Here is a 21,395-nt window from a genome sequence, read left to right as displayed (position 1 = left end):
GTGTTTATTTTGTTGTATACATTTCATTTACTATTCCTAAAGTTCTATTGGTAATTCAATATGTATTTGATTTGAAATGAATAGCATATTGCCATGGAAATATGGCCTCTTTATTCATTTATTCTATTTTTCAAATGGCATTTAGTTTATAGTTTTTGAATTGTTGTCCTTTATGTCACTTCCTGTATGTCCAATAAGGAAGTGAAAAAAATGATCAAACTAAAGAAAGCTGAGTACATTTTTGTTTTTCTTCAGCAAAATAATTGTGTTATGTTTTAGCAGAAATCGTGTCTAATGTGTCATGTAATGTGTCTAAGGCCCTGATTTCGGCACAATTCCTTTTAATGAGTCAATAATTTGACAATTTTTCATTGTCTATGCAAATCTAACTATATTGAAAAAGTGAGACATTGTTTAACTCCTTAACTCCCACCTGAACCGAGCACATTTTCTCCAGTGTGGTTTTACCCCAGTCAAAAAGCTTCTGGAAAAAAGGTGTGAAAATGGCAACAAAACTGAGACGAAAACAATGATGGAAATGTGACAAAAAGTGAGAAAACATTGACAAAAAAGTGACGAAAAATTGATGAAAAAATGGCAAAAATGTCACAAGAAATTGACACAAAATGGACGAAAAAAAGACAAAAATGTGACAAAAAAAGACAAAAAATTTATTTAAAAAAAATGACGAAAATATGAAAAAAAATGATAAAAAAAAATTAGAAAAATGTGATTAAAAAAAATACAAAAATGTGATACAAATTTGACAAAAAAATGACAAAAATTGACAAAAAAGATACAAAAATTATGGAAAAAAATCTGATGACGTGGGGAAAAAGATCCAAGAAATTGACAAAAAATTGACGAAAAAAGACAAAAATGTGACAAAAAAAATGAAAAATATTTGATAAAAAATTTGACAAAAAATGAAAAATATTTGATAAAAAATTGAAGAAAAAAGACCAAAAAATGACAAAAAATTGACGAAAAATGGATGCAAAAATGACAAAAATGTGACAAAAATTATTAAAAAAAGAAAAAAAATGTGACAAAAAAAATTAAAAAAAATGTGACAAAAAAGACCAAAAAAATGTAAAAAAAAAAAAAAAAAATTGACGAAAAAATGACAAAAATGAAAATAATAATTAAAAAGTGACAAAAAAAAAAAAGTGGTAAAAAATTACAAAAATGAGTTGAATACCCAACAAAAAAAATGATGGAAAAAAAATCTGATGACGTGAGGAAAAAGATCCTCTCGGTTCAGGCGTGAGTTAAGAGGTTAAATGAGTTGCACAGGAGACACCGCTCTAAATGGCTGCAGTGCAACCAGAAGAGATGGTCACACTCATGCCATTCTAAAGCTTATGTTAGGCTGATTATAATATCCTGTTTAATATTGTGGTATTAAAGAGGTCATAGAGTGCCATTCCATGCTCGTTCCTGTTCTGAACGCCACGTAAAGGACTCTGACCTTTGAAAGAACATCAGCGCCTCAGACAGAAACACATTTCTCTGGAACACTGTGACACCTTTTCTGTTGTTGATGTTGTTGTTTCCCCTGACCTCCATTTCACACACGGGCCTATTCCCCGACGCGCTCACAGCAGATGCGACCAGCGACCACGGCTTTGAGGGGAAAAAAAAAACACCGGAGAAACGAGCGCCACCTGGAGGAGAGAGCGGAGCGGCGCAGCGCAGTTCTCCAGGTTTTTGGGCGAATGGAGAGGAGCGAGCGAAGGGGGCCGGGCCGTGATGGTGACTACATCCTCTTACCGCGCCGCTGACTGACTGCACACCTGCCTCTCCTCCTCCCCCTCCATCCCTCCTCCTCCTCCTCCTCCTTCTCCATCCACACCGCTCTCTCTCTCTCTCCCTCGCTCTCAAACAGACCCACACCGACGACGAGGGGATGGATCTCTGCGCGCAACCGGCGGCTCCTCCATCGCCACCATTTCCTACCACCACCACCTCTTCTTCTTCTTTACCCCACTCATTCCTGCTTTCATCCCGCGCGTAAATCTCCTTCCCCCAAACCCCCCGCATCGGGCTCCTCGACAGCGGCTCCGACTCTGAACCTGCGTCGTGGTGGGTAAACACTAGAAATGGATGACGGTGAGCGGCTTCAGAGCCCGGCGCGCGCCTTGACGAGATCCCGCTGATGAAACCGACGGCACTGCTCATCCATCCTCGTTCTTCTCCGTCCACGAGTTGCCCTTTTGCGCAGGTAAGACTCGTCGTTTCGTTTCAGGGGGGCTCATCATCCGCGCACCTTAAAAAAAAACCCGTGTGACAGCGGCTAATGCGTCACAGCTCGTGTCAATCTGTTTTTTTTCCCTTCCCTCCACGTAAAACATCTGAAAATCATCATCATGCGCATTGGATAAACTGCCACGCGAACAGTATTGGCTCTTTTCTCATTTGCATATCGTAGCAGAACCTTCCCCCCCCCTGGACTTTTACGTGACAGAAATAGGGGAGAAATCTCGGCACGAGCGCGAGGCAAAGTGCACTGAAACATGCATGGAGACGTTAAAGGCTCATGGTGAAACATGCAAAAGGTGCTGCGGGACAAGATCCGGGGGTTTCAGGCTCTCACTGTGGAATACTTAGTTGGGAATGGTGTTGGATTGTGCTCCACGGACGTATGTTGATGTGTAATTGGGTCTATAGGGGCCGGGCGGGCGCGAGGACAGGTTGTGCAACAAGGACGTTATGGAGAAACGCGCGCGTGGCACTAAATGATGCGAGTGCTCATTCCGCTAAATGTTTGCTCTCGAGGGGAGGATAACATTTGACTTTGTGCATCTGAGACACGTGACAGTGGCCTGTATGGCTCGGAGAATAACGTAAACACACGCTATCTCTTTACGTTATGGGCTAGGCCATGATAACATAATTTGAAGTTCGATATATTGAGGCGGGAAAATATCGCGATAAACAATTGTATTGATTCTAATGATGTGAAATACTTTCAACTTTAAAGCATAAAAATGACAGTAGGGGAGACTAGTGTAGCGATTTCAAACTACCCCACATTCACTTTACCCCCCGGTACTTTGAAATCGATTGCAGATTATCCCCAGGGGTAACCTGAAACTGATTTCAAGCTATCCCCCCCTGATTTCAGATTACCCCACCACAATATGTATTGTTTTCAGCATGGCTGTGTTAAATAGAAAATGCCCGGATGTTTATTGCTAAAAATAGCTTCAACTCTCGTAACTTTTCATCTGGTAAGGTTAGCTTTAGTTCGTAAACTCCACTATCCTTAAGGTTAGGGCTAAGGTAAAGTTAGCTTTAGTTCGTAAACTCCACTATCCTTAAGGTTAGGGCTAAGGTAAGGTTAGCTTTAGTTCGTAAACTCCACTATCCTTAAGGTTAGCTTTAGTTCGTAAACTCCACAATCCTTAAGGTTAGGGCTAAGGTAAGGTTAGCTTTAGTTCGTAAACTTCACTGTCCTTAAAGTTAGGGCTAAGGTAAAGTTAGCTTTAGTTCGTAAACTCCACTGTCCTTAAAGTTAGGGCTAAGGTAAAGTTAGCTTTAGTTCGTAAACTCCACAATCCTTAAGGTTAGGGCTAAGGTAAGGTTAGCTTTAGTTCGTAAACTCCACTATCCTTGAGTTTAGGGCTAAGGTAAGGTTAGCTTTAGTTCGTAAACTCCACTATCCTTAAGGTTAGGGCTAAGGTAAGGTTAGCTTTAGTTCGTAAACTCCACTATCCTTAAGGTTAGCTTTAGTTCGTAAACTCCACAATCCTTAAGGTTAGGGCTAAGGTAAGGTTAGCTTTAGTTTGTAAACTCCACAATCCTTAAGTTTAGGGCTAAGGTAAGGTTAGCTTTAGTTCGTAAACTCCACAATCCTTGAGTTTAGGGCTAAGGTAAGGTTAGCTTTAGTTCGTAAACTCCACTATCCTTAAGGTTAGGGCTAAGGTAAGGTTAGCTTTAGTTCGTAATCTCCACTATCCTTAAGGTTACGGCTAAGGTAAGGTTAGCTTTAGTTCGTAAACTCCACTATCCTTAAGGTTAGGGCTACGGTAAAGTTAGCTTTAGTTCGTAAACTCCACTATCCTTAAGGTTAGGGCTACGGTAAAGTTAGCTTTAGTTCGTAAACTCCACTATCCTTAAGGTTAGGGCTACGGTAAAGTTAGCTTTAGTTCGTAAACTCCACTATCCTTAAGGTTAGGGCTAAGGTAAGGTTAGCTTTAGTTCGTAATCTCCACTATCCTTAAGGTTACGGCTAAGGTAAGGTTAGCTTTAGTTCGTAAACTCCACTATCCTTAAGGTTAGGGCTACGGTAAAGTTAGCTTTAGTTCGTAAACTCCACTATCCTTAAGGTTAGGGCTACGGTAAAGTTAGCTTTAGTTCGTAAACTCCACTATCCTTAAGGTTAGGGCTAAGGTAAGGTTAGCTTTAGTTCGTAATCTCCACTATCCTTAAGGTTACGGCTAAGGTAAGGTTAGCTTTAGTTCGTAAACTCCACTATCCTTAAGGTTAGAGCTAAGGTAAGGTTAGCTTTAGTTCGTAATCTCCACTATCCTTAAGGTTACGGCTAAGGTAAGGTTAGCTTTAGTTCGTAAACTCCACTATCCTTAAGGTTAGGGCTACGGTAAAGTTAGCTTTAGTTCGTAAACTCCACTATCCTTAAGGTTAGGGCTACGGTAAAGTTAGCTTTAGTTCGTAAACTCCACTATCCTTAAGGTTAGGGCTACGGTAAAGTTAGCTTTAGTTCGTAAACTCCACTATCCTTAAGGTTAGGGCTAAGGTAAGGTTAGCTTTAGTTCGTAAACTCCACTATCCTTAAGGTTAGGGCTACGGTAAAGTTAGCTTTAGTTCGTAAACTCCACTATCCTTAAGGTTAGGGCTAAGGTAAGGTTAGCTTTAGTTCGTAAACTCCACTATCCTTAAGGTTAGGGCTACGGTAAGGTTAGCTTTAGTTCGTAAACTCCACTATCCTTAAGGTTAGGGCTAAGGTAAAGTTAGCTTTAGTTCGTAAACTCCACAATCCTTAAGTTTAGGGCTCCAACCGCGGTTCCTGTAAGGTATCTTATGGATGAAGAAAGCAGTTGAGAGGGGGGTAATCTGAAATCAGGGGGGGGTAGCTTGAAATCACGTTCATCTTACCCCCGGGGGTATCTTGAAACTGATTTCAAATTACCCCCTTGAAACTGATTTAAAATTACCGGGGGTAGCCTGAAATGGGGGGTAGTTTAAAACATTTACACTGGGGCTGTTTGTCTCGTGGGGTAATTGACATTACTTTTCATAGCAACACTAGAGGGCGCTGTACGCTGGTTCCAATAATAATTTTCACATTTGGACTGAAGAAGACAGGGCATATTTGAATTGTTTTTCTGCCTTTTTATTTCTGTAATGAGAGCTTTCCTTTTGTTAGTGCCTTAAACCAAAGACACTGATCTGAAAGACAGAGGCGTTAGCTTCGATTTGAGCCGTTTTAAAGCTAGCATGCTGGAGCCGTTTGTTGGCTAGCTTACATTGTTGTTAAAGTGGACACTCAGGGTTATTTGTCACATGGGGTATAAATGGTGGGCCATTTTTTTCTTTTGTGTCAAATAGATTTTGGGAATGTGACGTCATATCGCTAAGCATTATGGGATTAGCAGCAATTGTAAACAATGGAGATTTTAAAAGTTAAAATACTGGACTTATTGTTCACATTAAAACAGTTGGACACCACAGTGAGTTAGATGTTTTTACCAGCAGTAACTCAGCAGCTAAGGGAGTTGTTCCACGGTTATTTTCTCCACTTTTTATACTGTTTTTAGCCAATGTTCGTCAATGGAAATGTATGCTAACAGCTGCAAAGATGGCGGATCTCCATGGTAACTGTGGAATTCTCAAAAAATTATTCAAAAACTACTTTAACAAATGCTGAATTATGAATATTGTTTTCTACTAAATAAAGATACAAAGGCATGGAGAGGAGCAAAGTGGTTCAACAGCCCAAAAATACATAAATAACGGAGAATGCTAGCATGATGCTACATGTTAGCATCGTGCTAATGTTTGAGCTACGGTTAGCTAGCGCTAGCTACGACTGCCGTTTTTTCACTTCTACTGAACAATCTGCTGTGAGAAAACATCCATATGGGCCCGATTTACACTTGACTTTATTTATGTGATAAATAAGTTCATATTCCACCAGAAAATGGCAAAAAACAGTGGAAAATTGTGTTTCTCTAAAGATTCTATTTTTCCCCTCGGCAAAGCCACGCCCCCTTCTATGACGAGATGCCGTCTGTATCTATCTTTGCAGCTGTTAGCATAGATTTCCATTGACTAACATTAGCTAAAACAGTATAAAAGGTGAAGAAAAAAAGCCATGGAACAACTCCGTTAGCTGCTGAGTTACTGCTGGTAAAAACATCTAACTCACTGTGGTGTCCAAGTGTTTTAATGTGAACAATAACTCCAGTATTTTAACTTTTTAAATCTCCATTAGTTTACAATTGCTGCGAATCCCATAATGCTCAGCGATATGACATCACATTCCTGAACTCTGTAGTTATAGTATGTTTGGGTTTGGGTTATTCAAGTTAACATCAAAAACTCCACAAAAAAGAATAGTGACAAATAACCCCGCGCCTTGTGACAACAGTCGATTTTGTTGTGTTTGACGGTTAATAACTATTTATCACAATATGATAGAAGAAAGAGAGCGACGTGTGCTTCAAGTCAAGGGTTCAAGCTTTCATTTAATGCAGGTCTGACTCTAGTGGGATTTTCTGTTGTTGAGCTGTGAACTTTTGAAAGTAAAAGTGTGACAAATAGCCCAGGTCTCCCCTAAATCTTCGATCTAAAAGTGCACAATCATAACCAAAAATGCCACACAAGCTGCAATAAACCTGAAATATAATATAGAGGAGACCAGGGATATTTGTCACACTTTTTCAGAGTCAGAGTCAGGCAAGCATTTAAAAAATCTTTATTTACACAGGGAAAACCCGATGAGAATACGAGACTCCTTTTCATGAGCACAATGTTTCATATCAGAGAATAACAATACAATTTTTACAGGAAGATTTTACATTATCAATCAAAACAAGTACTATTTTCTTTATACAAATCTAATACAAAAGGGTTTAGAGGTGAAAGAGGCAGTAAAGAGTTTAATTGTAAAAGTCTTTGTTCTATTTGTGGGCGGTGGAATTTCCTGTGTCTCTTTTTCAGAACTGAACAGTCATGTGACCTGGTGTTGTAGCTACTTGAGCTGTAGCTTAGTCACATGTGAGATAATCAGGAAGCCCAACAAGTCCCTTATAAATAAATAAAATGCAGTGTTGCTCTCGGACAGGGAAGACCAACCTGCTTTGTCATATAGTAAACAGTGATTAATTAAATGTATCTCCAATTATAAAACCAATAGCAGAATGATAGAGAGAGCGGAGGGTGAAGTGCATATAAGCTGTGAACTGATAAAAAGGTAGCTTGGTCAGTTTATTTCCTATAATTCAATGGAAAACAAGGTTAAATGAAAGCTTGAACCCTTGACTTGAAGTAGACCTCACCTCTTTTTCTCTAACATATTGCAATAAATAGTTATTAACCGTCAAACACAACAAAATCATGTTCCATGAGGTGTAAAATGACCCAAACATACGACCTTTATAGAAGCTCACGCTAAAATAAAGTGATCATAAAACCATATTTGACACAAAAGAATAAAATATCCCACCATTTATACCCCCCATGTGACAAATACCCCCTGAGTGTCCACTTTATGAGCAATGTAAGCTAGCTAACAAACGGCTTTAGCGTGTTAGCTTTAGCGCGGCTCAAATCAAAGCTAACGTCTCCGTCTTTCAGATCAGTGTCTTTTATTTATGGCACTAAGAAACTACAAAAATAACCCAGACTTTAAAGTTCGGGAAAAGGCATAAAAACTATTCAAATGTGTCCCTTCCTCATGTGTTCAGGCCAAATGAGAAAACTATTAGTGGAAGAGAGCAAGAAAGACAGTTACGTTGTAGTTCAGTGGGTACAGCGCCCTCTAGTGTTGCTATAAAAAGCAGTATTGACATATCCCAGTGTGACAAACAGCCCTGGGCAACCCAATATGAGTTTAAAATCAAAGTTTTACAAAGAAAAAACAGGGAAAACAGGCTAATATAGATGATACAGACCGAAAACTATATTGTTTGTCTTTATTTATCCTCAGGAAGTCAAATGTGATGCTTTTTGATGCCAATTCAGTGACCAAATACTAGATATTCAATGCAGCAAATGCAAAAACTCTGTGAATATTACAGTTTAGTCAAATTTTCATGTACATTTACATATCAAATTGAAGGATAATATAATATTGATATTTAGCAGCAAACAAGCAACAAGTGCTTTGTACAATTTCAGCCAAATGTGTTTTGTATATTTGTGACAAAGCTCTGCTGCAATAATAGCCGAGTAACGTCATTAGCTCGATTGTCCCGCCCACTGGAGTAAACTAAAGTGAACGCAAGGGTCAGAAATCAATTGTTTCCCTGCATTTGAATCAATGGAAGCAGCGGTTCTCGACTGGTCGGTTGCGGAATCTTTTTCAGTGCGTCGTGAGTCTTTTTCAAGGACGTTCTCCTCCCAATATATTCTGCAAAGCACTATGACAACACAGCAGTCTGTTAAAGTGACTGGTGCTGAGTTGTTTTGATCATTATTTCTGCCTTAGGTTTATTCAGCGCTTAAAGGGATTTTTCAGGATTTTTGACATAGGGCCTCATTTCCTAGTTATCCAGAGTGTTGCTGATTTCTGGAGATATTTTTTTTGTAATTCATGAAGTTCTTATGTTTGAAGAGTTTCGTGGCGCTAGGCTAATGCAAGGCTAGTGCATTTCTATGGTATCAGCTAGCCTGCATTAAAAACAGTCTGACCCACAGAGCACCTGAGGCAAATCACTTATAACACCAGACTAACCATATAAACCTATCCCTAAAATGGCCGCCATCAGAGTTTTTACAGATTACTCAAAAATACGTGAATGTGCCAAGGCAACACTTCAGGCATGTTTTTAATGAGGGAATGACATAATAACATGATGTAAAGCTTGAAAAAGTCGATTTTGCATAAAACCCCCCCTTTAAGCATAAATAAAGGTGTGGGGTAATTTAAACCTCTTCTAGTCGAAGGTTTTGCGGCACTAACCACCGATCTACAGCCCTTCAACCCGTGACCCGCGGCCCCCCATGAAGAAAGTTCGGATACCCCTGTTCTACCCAAATGCACTAGCCTGGCATCCAGAGTAATCTCCGATGTTTATTAATTAATAAACAGGAGACTAGTCTGGCGACCCTGTCGTAGAAAAGCCACTGCTTGAGGCGGGACTAATGTGGGACAACCGAAGCGCAGCAGCCAATGAGAACAGAGCGGATGTGACGACAGAAACAGCGACAAGAAAGTTGTATCACTCGGACATTAACAATGGCGCTCCTGCCACACGGAGTTCAGTAAATGACTTCTGTCGTTTATGTCAGAAAAACTTAAGAATACAAGCAAACCGGAGCATTACGTGAAGTGGTTGCTTGTGTTGAAAAACTACAAAACAAAGGCGCAACAACGTGACGCCCGTTCAGGGAGCTGCTCTGATTGGTCGGTAGGCTCCATATCGCTGCGTCACTTCCTTTGAAAGCGCAATGGAGTGTTGCCAAACCCTCTTCTGTAAAGAAGCGGAGTCTGGTTGGCGAGACTACAAATGCACAGGAGCACGTCACGTCATGTGAAGCACAAGTGCACTGTTTGCGAGTTTGTTATAAATCTTTATTTTATTTTAGGAGGAAAAAACAGGTCATCATTAAAATGTCTATCTTAAAGTTTGCAAAGTGAGGAGAGAAAGTCAAATGCCTCCCCTCTTAAACCAGACAGCCCTTATTAGGAGAGCAGGAACAGAATAATCCAAAGTAAATGATTGGACCTGACAGGCTGGTTCACGGGAAAAGCTCGTCTCATTGGTCGAAGCCGGAGGACACAGACTCTGATTCGTTTCTGAGATCCGGGGACTCTAACACTCGATAAACCAGCTGAACTCACCGGGGAATAACAAAGCTGAATTCACCGGGGAAAAACAAAACGGCGAGCCTTTCCGGAGCGCTGCACGTCGCGCCGAGGGCCGCTCTCCATTCGCACCTGTGGCCCGGTGCAAAATGGCATCGCGTCTCCACGGCAACCGCACCGAAACAAGGCCGCTTCGAGTCGAGCGTCGACAACGTGCGCCGGATGCAGAAGGAGGGGCGTCGTTGCGGGTGAACAGCTTTGGGAAATGATCGTGAATATCAAACAGCTCGAGTCCATTAGAAACTGCAGTGGTTTAGTCCTGCAGTATTTAAAGGTCGGGTATGTGAGATTTATTTGTAAATATTTTATAAGCGTGACCTTGTCGATCTGTGCTCTGCCTACAGGCCCTCGAGGAATGAGGCTTGTACGTCTGCGAGTGTCCACGTCGGTCCCCCTTATCAAATTTTCATGAATGTCAAGTCAGTGGGGGAGCGGGGGGGCTATTTTTAGCTCCACTATTTGTCTCATGCCACTCGCTTTTGTCTCTATCAAAACAAAACTCCACAATACGAGACGCAACAGAGCAAATGATTTCACACGAAACAGCAGCTCGGTTTGGGGAAGATGTGAGTAATAAGTTCACAATGGACATTTTAAACACACTACTTTTACTTCGAGAAATGAGCAAATAAATTACGCAAATAACGTTTGTAGGCGATTTTGTAGGCAGCCAGAGTCTTCTCTTTAGAGGGATTTTGCCCATTCTTCCTTACAAAAGTCTCCATAACACCTGCCTTTAGTGCTCCTCTGAAACGGTGCAGCGCCTCCTGGGTTTGTTCTTGTTTCAGAGCGTGGTGTCCTGCACTGGTCAGCTCCTCCACCTCCTCCTTCTTCCTTCTTGCTCCACAAGAGTCTTTCACCATCTTCTCCTCATCTGTCCCTTCCTTGTTTCCTTGTAGCTCCTCTTGTGACGCCTCCACTGTGTTGCAGGTGTGGGGGCTCTTGGTGCCTCTTCAGTGTTTCAGAAGAGGACATTTGTTGGAGGCACATGAGGATTTCGTTTTATTAGGGATACACTGCTACCGATTAACCGATAACTGTATTGGGTATCGGGCCGATACCACATGCTTGTACTCATACTCATACTCATACTCATTCATCAGGTCCCAATACCAGAAACCCTCTTCCTACAGGACGCAGCTCCACTGAGGAGAGAAGAAGCAACAAACTGGAGAATTATTTAGTGTAAATCCAATATTTCACATAGATCTGACTTTATTACAGACGACACTCCCTAAATCAGAGTCTGTGCTGGATTTAACCAGAGCTAAATGTTTTTAGTGCTGCAGCGTCTGCAGTGTTTACAACATACAGGCTAACGTTGCTAATGTCGCTAACTAGCCGCTAAGTCGCGGCTAAGAGTTCTGCAGATTCTTACGCCGTTTTATGCCCAGGGGTTTATTCATCTGAAAAACGAACCCAGCGACTAAAAAGTCCTCAGAAAATCCAAATTAAAGAGATACAGCATGTTTATATTGAGTGAAAACGAATGAAAATGCTGAAGCTACTGGATAAGTTTCTATAAACACACGAGAAAATCACACAGAGCTGAAAAGAGACCATTTATCTGCAGTAATAAGTAACATCTCAATACTATTGTTAAATAAAAATACATAAATGAATAAAGCACAAGCATTGAGGAGCTTTTGGACATGATAATGGACAGTGCAAAAAAATGTAAATAATATTGAATAAAAAACAAAATGGCATCTGTTCAATTCTGATAGAACTTCTCTTAAAAGTGTCGCCTACTTTACTCAAGGAAATGTAAATGTGTAAATTAACTAATTACAAACCAATCTGCTGTGAAAAAGTCAATCTATAAACCGTCTATTCACTTCAAAAAGTCTGTTGAAGAAAATGCCTTGTACTTAAATCAAAGTACTCTTACTCGTATCAGTGCATCCCTAGACATTATATTACTTACATTATTGAAGACACCGTTTAAACTGATTTTTTGATTCAGCCGCGATCAATTTCTTGCAAGCCCTCGTTTTGAAGACAATTGTTGCTCCCCGTTCGCCGCCCGGCGCTGTGCTCATTTGAGCCGGCCATAAAATTGTCAGAATAATGCAGATTTACGGGGCTATTAAATTCAAACGGCTGATCTTCCTGATTAGTTTTCATTCAGTTCGTTAAGGACTGGGTGGTTCAGACTCACCCATTTGCTTCAGAAATACATTAACCTCTAGCTCGGTTTATAGGATACTACAGTAACTTAGTACAATTACAGCTACAATTACCCTTAGTTGTCGTCTAGTCCTTCGTTCTGTGCGTCAGTGCTGATCTCTTTGGGCAGATGGAAGGCAGACGTCAAAGCGGATCAATATTTTCTATATGTGACATTCTTGAAAGTCAAAACCATAGAACAAGGAGAAGCAGCGTTCGATCCTCACTTATGTGGACAGTTAGCGTTAGCCTGTTCACTGTATTTGTCCTATAGCCGTTAGCATTAGCATTAGCCATCATCACAAAACCTTTTATTTATTTATTTTATTGCAAAGTCAATTGACAATGTATCTTAATCAAAAAGCAATACATATGACTGCTGTGCATGAAAATCTAAGCAGCATCAAAAAATAAACAAAAAAATAAACAATAAAATAAACATTTGTTACAAAAACATCAGGGCATTAGCTCACATATACAGATAATTCTTCACATAGTTTTAAGGCACTTTTACATTCTAGAATTTTAAGAGACTTATAAAAGGACATCAGTTCATTTTTAAAAGGAACAAAATTGGGATTTACATTCAGAAATCTACATCCAAATCAGAGCTTTCTTCAATGCTTTATGCTAACTAGCAATATTGCTTGGTAGCCAACAGAAATGCCATTACCTATAATGCAACGGGCGCCCTGAGATGGCATTCGGCTTATTCCGGAAGTTGTAGTGTCCAAGTGTTTTAATGTGAACAATAACTCCAGTGTTACCTTTTAAAAATCTCCATTAGTTTATTATTGCTGCTAATCCCATGATGCTAAGCGGCATGATCTGAAATCTATTCATTGTGGGCTCTCTGCAGATAAAGACAATAACGAAGATCAGCCGAGGAGGAACCTGTTACCTTGTTTTCTTGTTAGCTTTTTAGATGTTTTCCGTGTGACTAAAAACACAACTATTCCACACAAATAAGTCAAGTCAATATCAACGCTGTGTCTCATTCTTACATTAGAAAATTAAGCAGATTGTCCTAGAAGTGAAAAACCTGCTCTCAAATCTAGTCGTTAGCATTTAGCATGAAGGCTAACGCTAGCCTTATGGTTAGCATTCACCTTTTTTTGTATATTTTTGAACCGTTAACACACTTTACTCCTCTCCATGTTTCTGTAGCTTTGTTTGGTGGAAAATACATCCATAATTTACCATTTTGTTAAAGCATTTGTGGAGGAGTTGGTTTGTTTTCACCCTTGAACCCTGATTGACCTTTGGCTAGCATTCCAAAAGGTGTCATCTGTTTAGCTAGCTCTACTTAGTCTTTTCATCAGGTACTAAAACAAAGAGTTTAGTGGAGTTTTCTGGAGTTATGGGTCTGTTTTTGTGCCCTGGTTGCCATGTCTATGACTCATAATGGATAAAAACCTGAACTCTCTCAGCGAAGGCGGTTTGTTAATCAATCGTCCGCGTGACCTCGGTGTCCTCTCTTTCTCAGGCTTCGTTCGGGCAAACAAATGCTGCGATCGATAGGCCCTGGACTGCAGCTCACATCGCCGTAGGGAGCAAGGTCACCGACACGAGCCGCTAATCCGGAGGAGGCCGACGCCACCCGACCATGGCGCTGGAGAACTCCGCCATCCCCGCCCGGCCCGACTCGCTGTCCCTGCCCGTGGAAGACAAACCCGAGGGGGACGAGGAGAAGGTGGAGGTGAGACACGGCTCTGCTTTAACTCGGATACATCCAGATACATCAGATACATTATCATTAGAGGTGGGCAATATACTGGACTGGCTACAAGATAGGATTGTAATTGCTCTGTGGAAGACATGCAAATTTACAATATTGAGTTTATCTCTAATTTCAAGAAAGGCGGGAAAAGAAATTGAAAATTGGGGTAAAAATTAAAATATATATATATATATATATAATTGACAAAAAAATAGGATAAATATGCAGAAAAATGTGAGAAAAAAACAGGAATAATATGTGAAAAAATAGCAAAAGAAAAATGAGAAAGGTATGGGGACATTGGAAAATATTTGAAAAAAATGGGGGAAATGTTTTTTAAAAAATGTAAACAAAAAAAATAAAAAATAAATTGGAAAAATCTGTGGGAAAATGTGGGGAAAAATTAGGCAAGATATGGAGTAAAAATAGGAGAAAAAAGTGGAAAAAGTTTGACAGTGACAAAATAATGCAAGGTAAGATGTTTGCAGCACATTATTGTGTAATTTTGATGGTTTCTTCATCATCGTTATTCAGAAAGTTGCCAAAAATGTTGAGATATTGATTGCTGTCCTTATCGCCCAGCCCGAACTCCTAGATCTGTGTTTCTTGTATCTAATAGCATAGGTAGCTGCTGTAAGATACAAGAAACACAGATCAAGGTTTTGTTCATGTATTTATTGGTTTATTTGGGGAGAGTGCGAGTTAATGAAAAAGCCACACTGGACTAATTTCCATCTGTCGTCCCCCATGTGCCCTCTCAAACACACTCTAAAACATCCGGGCCTATTGTACATGTTTTTAGTGGTAGAGGAAACCTGCACAGACACGGGGAGAACACGCAAACTCCACAGAAAGAACCCGTCCAGGTGGGAATTGAACCCGGGACCGGGAGTGCTAACCCCTGTTCTGCCACCAAACCTCCACAACAATCTATGAGATCTTCTTTCATCATTTATAACTTAAAGGGATATTTCATGATTTTTGACATTTCCTAGTTATCCAGAGTGTTGCTGATTTCTGGAGATATTTTTTTTGTAATTCATGCAGTTCTTATATTTGAAGAGTTTCGTGGCGCTAGGCTAATGCAAGGCTAGTGCATTTCTATGGTATCAGCTAGCCTGCATTAAAAACAGTGTGACCCGCTCCACAGAGCACAGAACCACTTATAACACCAGACTAACCATATAAATGTCTGTGTCCATAGAGTAATTTTAACCATTTTCATATAAAATAACTTATATTTGAGCAGCATCAGCTTCGTGGTTGTATAAGCTACACAGCGGCGGAGTGATCTGCGAGAAAATAGTCCCTCAAAATGCGATCGTTTATGTGATGCAGGTCAGTTTTATTCCAAACATTATTCTATGGACACAGACATTTATATGGTTAGTCTGGTGTTATAAGTGATTTGCCTCAGGTGCTCTGTGGAGCGGGTCACACTGTTTTTAATGCAGGCTAGCTGATACCATAGAAATGCACTAGCCTTGCACTAGCCTAGTGCCACGTAACTCTTCAAATATAAGAACTGCATGAATTACAACAAAAAAATATCTCCAGAAATCAGCAACACTCTGGATAACTAGGAAATGAGGCCCTATGTCAAAAATCCTGAAATATCCCTTTAAACTTCTTGATTTAAATGATAAAGACATCTATGGAATATTGTGTTTGGGCATGAAATGTGTTTGTTTGTTTGTTTGTTTGTTTGGTAGATGTGCTTTATTTACTGTAAATTCAGTTAAAGAAAATGCAGTGTAGATAGAAGCCCAGCCGCCTGCTCTATAATTAAATGTATTATAAGTATAATGATGCACAGTAAAAGAGCCTAACTTCTCTGTTCTGTCGCAGGTGGCCACAGACGCCTCCTATAACCTCACGTCAGACGAACTGGGGCATGTCGTCACCACGGAGACGGCGCCGGCCCCGCCCGCCTCGACGTACGTGAAGCGGTCGTTTCAGTCCAAACTGGCCGAGCGGGAGGCGGCGCACGGGAACATCCAGAAAGCCCGGGTTCAGGAGAAGGAGAGGGGGCGCTTCGGCTGGGGTGAGTGTCAGCAGGGGGCGCTGTGACCACAACATGGCGGCTCACGCGAAGGTCACACCAAAGTCTTTTTACAGCTGTATAGGTACAGACGGCATCTCGTCATAGAAGGGGGCATCTCGTCATAGAAGGGGGCGTGGCTTCGCCGAGGGGGAAAATAGAATCTTTAGAGAAACACACTTTTCCCTCTTTTTTGCCATTTTCTGGTGGAATATCAACTTATTTATCACATACAAATAAAGTCAAGTGTAAATCGGGCCCATATGGATATTTTCTCACAGCAGATTGTGCAATAGAAGTGAAAAAACAGCAGTTGTAGCAAGCGCTAGCTAACCGTTAGCATTAGCCCGATGCTAACATGTAGCATCAAGTTAGCATTCTCCGTTATTCATGTATTTATGGGCTGTTGAACCACTTTGCTCCTCCCCATGTCTTTATTTAGTAGAAACTATATTCATAATTCAGCATTTGTTACAGTAGTTTTTGAATAATTAGAGAAAATTTTCATTTTTTCAAAATTGTTTTCCCCCTTAACTGTTTTCAAAAATGACCATATATGGGCGATGCCAGAGATGCCGTCTGTATCTATTCGTGCAGTGGACAGGGCTCGTGCTTCACAGTTAGAAGGTCCGGGTTCGATTCCCACCAGGACTGGTCCTTTCTGTGTGGAGTTTGCATGTTCTCCACGTGTCTGCGTAAGTTTCCCCTACCACAAAAAACATGTACAGTAGGTTCCCCTCTGTGGAAAGGACTCCCTGAAACGAGATTCCTAATCTCAGCGGGACTTTCCTGTTTAGACAACGGTAAGAAGAAGAAAAAAAAGATGAGAAACGTTTGATCTGGATGATGAAAGCGTTTGAGTGTTCCACATTCCACTAGGGCTGGGTGCTGTTGTTTTTTCTTCTGACACCACTACTTTAATGATACCTGCTTTTTCGACACCTATGTTATTTTATTTGAATTGAAATAATGTCTATAAAAAAATATCGTTCAGGAGAAAGTCCAAAAACGACACAAGAGAAAGAACACAGGCCGCGGCAGAGTCACCTGTAACTTCATGTTTTGAGCAGAATTTCCACTTAAAGAGACTAAATGCAAGTTAGTCATTTTATACTCACTACTGCCACCTCAGGTCTTACGTGTAACTGCACCCTCTACATTAAGCTCGTGCATGACGGCACTTTAGACCCGAATGAACAACTTTCTGAGTGACTGTGCAGGATTTTAGAGGCAGTTGTGGTGAACAGGTCTGGGCTCATTCTACACATTAGGACATGGAGGAACATGTAGGGGGAGGAAAATACGTAAGGATTAAACAACGAGGAGCCGCATTAGACGGTTATAATGCACGACGCGGAGTCAAGAACACCACGACGCGCAGCCGAGTGCATTATAACCGTCTAATGCGGCTCCTCGTTGTTTAATCCGCTTATACCAGGGTTCCACAAACGTAACATTTATAATAAATATTTGTTTCATTGACTAAACTCACTAAATATGCCAGACTACAGGACTATATTCTGTGGGTTATTAGCCGGTCACTGAAGGCTGGTCTCAGAGCGAGTCATTCTCCGCAGCTATTACGAGGATCTCAGTCAGGCTCAACGACACAACATCAGCACAGAATCACAACACAACAGGACTAACCCGGAAACACTTTTCCGTGGAAGTAAACACCGATATGCGGCACTCGTGGGCAGGAGTTATTTCACTTTTACGCTGTTTAACCTGAAGCTAGCTAGCTAGCTCAACGAGCTCAACTGTTTATGGAAACAGCTGTGGTGGAGTCGCTCACACCAACTGAAACTTTTATGTTTGACTTTACTAATCCAGACAAATATGTTTAAATGCAGAGATCATTTTATGTACGCCTGAGAATAATGAATAGCCTTAACCGTTTTCAATAGAAATGTAAAGCTCATATGTTATTAACAGTAGCTAACCTAGCTGCTCACTCTCCTCTACAAACATTTATCAAACATTTTGTTTTGGCCAAAAACGTTGAAATTAAACAAAATCCATCTCATACGTTCCTGTCAGTCACTAATTACGTGTTTATCTGGTTCAGCTGTGTCATGCGTTGCTATGGCGATGCCCACAGCGGAGTGATATCCCAGTGATTTAACTACCGGACTACGTGTGCGGTTACACCAAAATAATGCACGCTTGTTAGCGCCCACCAGCCAATCAGAATCGAGTATTCACCCAGACCATGGTATAAATAATTTTAACATTTTTAAACTCCGTATAGTCCCTTTAAAGTATATACGAATATTCTAATCTCTGAAAATATTATGCATATTTTAGTAGGTCCTGGACTTTTTTCGACTAATTCCGATTAATTATTTCCATAAGGCTGCGTGTGATAAAAAATCTGAATTGAAATTGATCACAGTTTACTTCAGCGGCGCAGTCACTTTTTCAGTTTCCTTTTTTGTTGCTTAGAGACGAACACCTCGTACAGGAAAAAAAAAACATTTTACTGTCAAACTTGCCACACAAATTTGAGATGAATCAAGATTTAAAAGAAGAAGCAGGAAGCCCAGCGCTGTCACCATCTGCAGGAGGAGACGGACACGAGCGCTCCGTGATCCGGGGAATCGGTTTTATACGATTTGACAAAGCGAGACGACGGAGATGATGAAGAGGGAACACGGGGCAGATGTGATTAGCGCTCGCTCGTAATGAGGTTAGGGGGAAAGTGGAAGGATACAGCGGGTTATTGTGCAGTTGGACTAAAACGCTGCTTGATTCGATTCAAAACACAACTTTGGATTGAACAAAACTTTAGAAATCATTGCAAAAAAACAGTTTACGTATTTGAAATGTCCTCCTAGGGGGCGTGGCCTTGTCAAGGAGGAAGATCTTTAATAAAAGTCTAGATAGGACATGGTCATAGTAACAACGTTATTCTGTACTTTCTAACACGACATGATCAATACTTATTCAACATATGACAGTGATACAATGAATGCCAACCACTGAACCCTGAGAATTAAAGGTCCTATATCATGCAAAATCGACTTTTTGGAGCTTTTAAAAATATTGTTCTGCTACTTCCTTATCACAAACACCCCCAGAGTGATTTTTAGGCTTCATTCACACAGTTCTCAGTAATCCTCCTGAATCCTGCTCTTTGGGCGTTTATTATGTCATAGTGTCAGGAACAGGAAGAGCCCGACGTCTGTAATGTAAAGCCGTATGGCCTGATTTTAATTTATAAAACAGCTTTTTCATTATTTCCGTTGTAAGAAATAAATAAAGGGAGGAAAAAAAAGGTACTTCCAGGTCAGCACTTCCCCTGCGGAGAAAACAGACACACCCGCTGAGCGTCTGAACAGATGTCATGCACTGAAAGATGTGATGAAGGAGCTCTTTCTAACCTACTCTGGACACGCCTGTTCTTTTTTCTTACCTAACGATAATGTCATGGAGAAAAAAAAGGGCATTTGGCTACGAGAGGACAGACTTTATTCAACCTTTCTAAAGAAGAGGCCACTCACCAGAAATTGGAATTTCTTTCTGGGATTCGGCGACTTTCACCAAAATATTGTTTTTCTGTGACTGTCACTGATGGATGTTTGTGAACCTTCACCAGAATCAAAGTGGATTCACTTTTATAACCAACGCGAGTCCCATAATGTAAACAGCTGATGGAGCGGCCAGGACAGAGTTGTGAGTCAATCCAAACGCGTGTTAGCTTGCGTGTTTGCATGTTAGTGCTAGCTTGTTTAGTTTAGTTTAGTTTATTTATTTATTTGAGCAGGGACAGTGTACAATATACATTAACCTCAAAGGGAGAGATGCATTGTACCAGGTTATAGCACTTGCGCTAATTTCCACCTGTAGTCCCTGGGCAGACTGATGTCAACAAAGTCATAAAAATACTAATACAGAATAATACATTTCCCCAAAAACAGCATTAAAATCAACACATACTTCAACACATACTTTAACAGTTTTCCCATGAATATACACCACAGTGTCATCAGCATTGTGTGTTAGTTTGTGTGTTAGCTTGCGTGTTAGCTTGCGTGTTAGCTTGCGTGTTAGCCATTTATGAAGCTGTGTTGCAGATGTCACCTCCTTATAACCACATTGTGAAGTAACTTCACTTATTGCTGTGATATTTATTTTTCTTGCTGCTAATCATGCATGGGCAGATTAGCTTGGAGGGCGGGGGCGGACGGGCTACGAGCCTCCAAAGTGCTCCAGAGCCATAGGGTTACATTTTTAATCCTGCACAAAAACCAGCGTGTTTAAGAAAAAGATACTCAGCCCAGTGTTTTCACAGGGGTCATATTATATTGAAAATACTATAACTCTTTTATGCAGTGTTTGAAAGGTGCAAAGTTTCCATTGGAATCAGTTTGACAAAGTGTCTTTCGGAGTCACCCCTGGCCACCAGGGGGTGTCAGCTCCCCACCATGAGGACCAAAGAGAAACGCTTTCCTTACCCATATTCCCTGACCCACCAGTTGAGAACCATTGCTCTAAAACAGGGATCTCCAACTCGTGGGCCGCGCCCCAAACCAGGGAACAGTGGAACAACAACAAAACAGACTGCTGTTTTACTATTTCCATGAGATTTATATGAATAAGTGTTCATGTGTTGTTTGTATCAACTGACATGAACATTTCCATCTGTAGAAAATGTTGATTTGATTCTAGATGAAAATGTGCAAATCGTAAGCAATTAAACATGCACGGATTTTAGTGTTTGAGGATAAAAAAGCATCAACTTGCTTCCACCCATGTCATAATTAATGTTCTTTTTTTCTTCACTGCCTGAACAACACTTGTCCTGTTTTGTTCAGTCCCTGCTTTAGTTTCTGGTGTTTGATAAAACCGTCACGCCTCTTCCAAACTTGTCCTTGGCTCCTTCATCATCACGTCCTTCGAAGCCCCTGAGACTCAGAAACACTTCAGTCCCTCAGGAAATCTCCCTCCTCCCTCCTCTTCTCACCTCGCACAGAGAGGAATTCAGACATGAAAGTGGCCACGTCTTTCACCACTACTCGCTGTTTTGTTCTGAAGCCGTAAAGCTAATTTGCATCACACACTTCGACAGAACTGAAGAGGGGAGTCCAGAGAGTTTGTTGTGGTTTCTCTCAGTGAAAACAGCAGAGAACCTGTGAGTACTGTAGATGTGAAGGTTAAAACGGACAGAGCATCGATCTCTGTGTCGGGGATGAAGTTCATTGTGATAATAATAGTTCTGACTTTGAGGTTGAGAGTGTAGTATTTCCTGACACTCTTGTCCTTTGGAATCTAACTTTAACACATGTTTTTTTAATGGGCTACAATGTGTTTTCCCTTTTAACCATTTGTTTGTTTTCTAAGAGGCAAGTCTGCAATGTTGTTTATCGATCTGCCACTCTGTTTTCAATGTTGAAGGTTCTATTTCTATT

General features: G+C 40.7%; 1 protein-coding gene and 1 long non-coding RNA gene across 2 annotated transcripts in view; one reads left to right on the top strand and one right to left on the bottom strand.

Moving 5' to 3' along the window:
* Positions 1-21,395, bottom strand: part of LOC306966348 — a 235,599-nt gene that overhangs the window by 102,629 nt on the left and 111,575 nt on the right. The window lies entirely within an intron of this gene.
* The window catches only part of kcnj9 (potassium inwardly rectifying channel subfamily J member 9), a 46,192-nt gene continuing 26,806 nt past the window's right edge, over positions 2,010-21,395 (top strand). The window contains exons 1-3 of the mRNA XM_079561030.1: positions 2,010-2,224; positions 13,710-13,922; positions 15,792-15,987. Of these exons, the coding sequence (XP_079417156.1) occupies positions 13,830-13,922; positions 15,792-15,987 (289 nt within the window). The 5' untranslated portion in view covers positions 2,010-2,224; positions 13,710-13,829. The remainder of the gene's footprint in view (positions 2,225-13,709; positions 13,923-15,791; positions 15,988-21,395) is intronic.

This window comes from Gobius niger (assembly GCF_951799975.1).
Source record: "Gobius niger genome assembly, chromosome: 8".
NCBI lineage: Eukaryota > Metazoa > Chordata > Actinopteri > Gobiiformes > Gobiidae > Gobius > Gobius niger.
The sequence above is the reverse complement of the archived record's forward strand: the minus strand, read 5'-3'. Positions and strand labels throughout refer to the sequence as shown.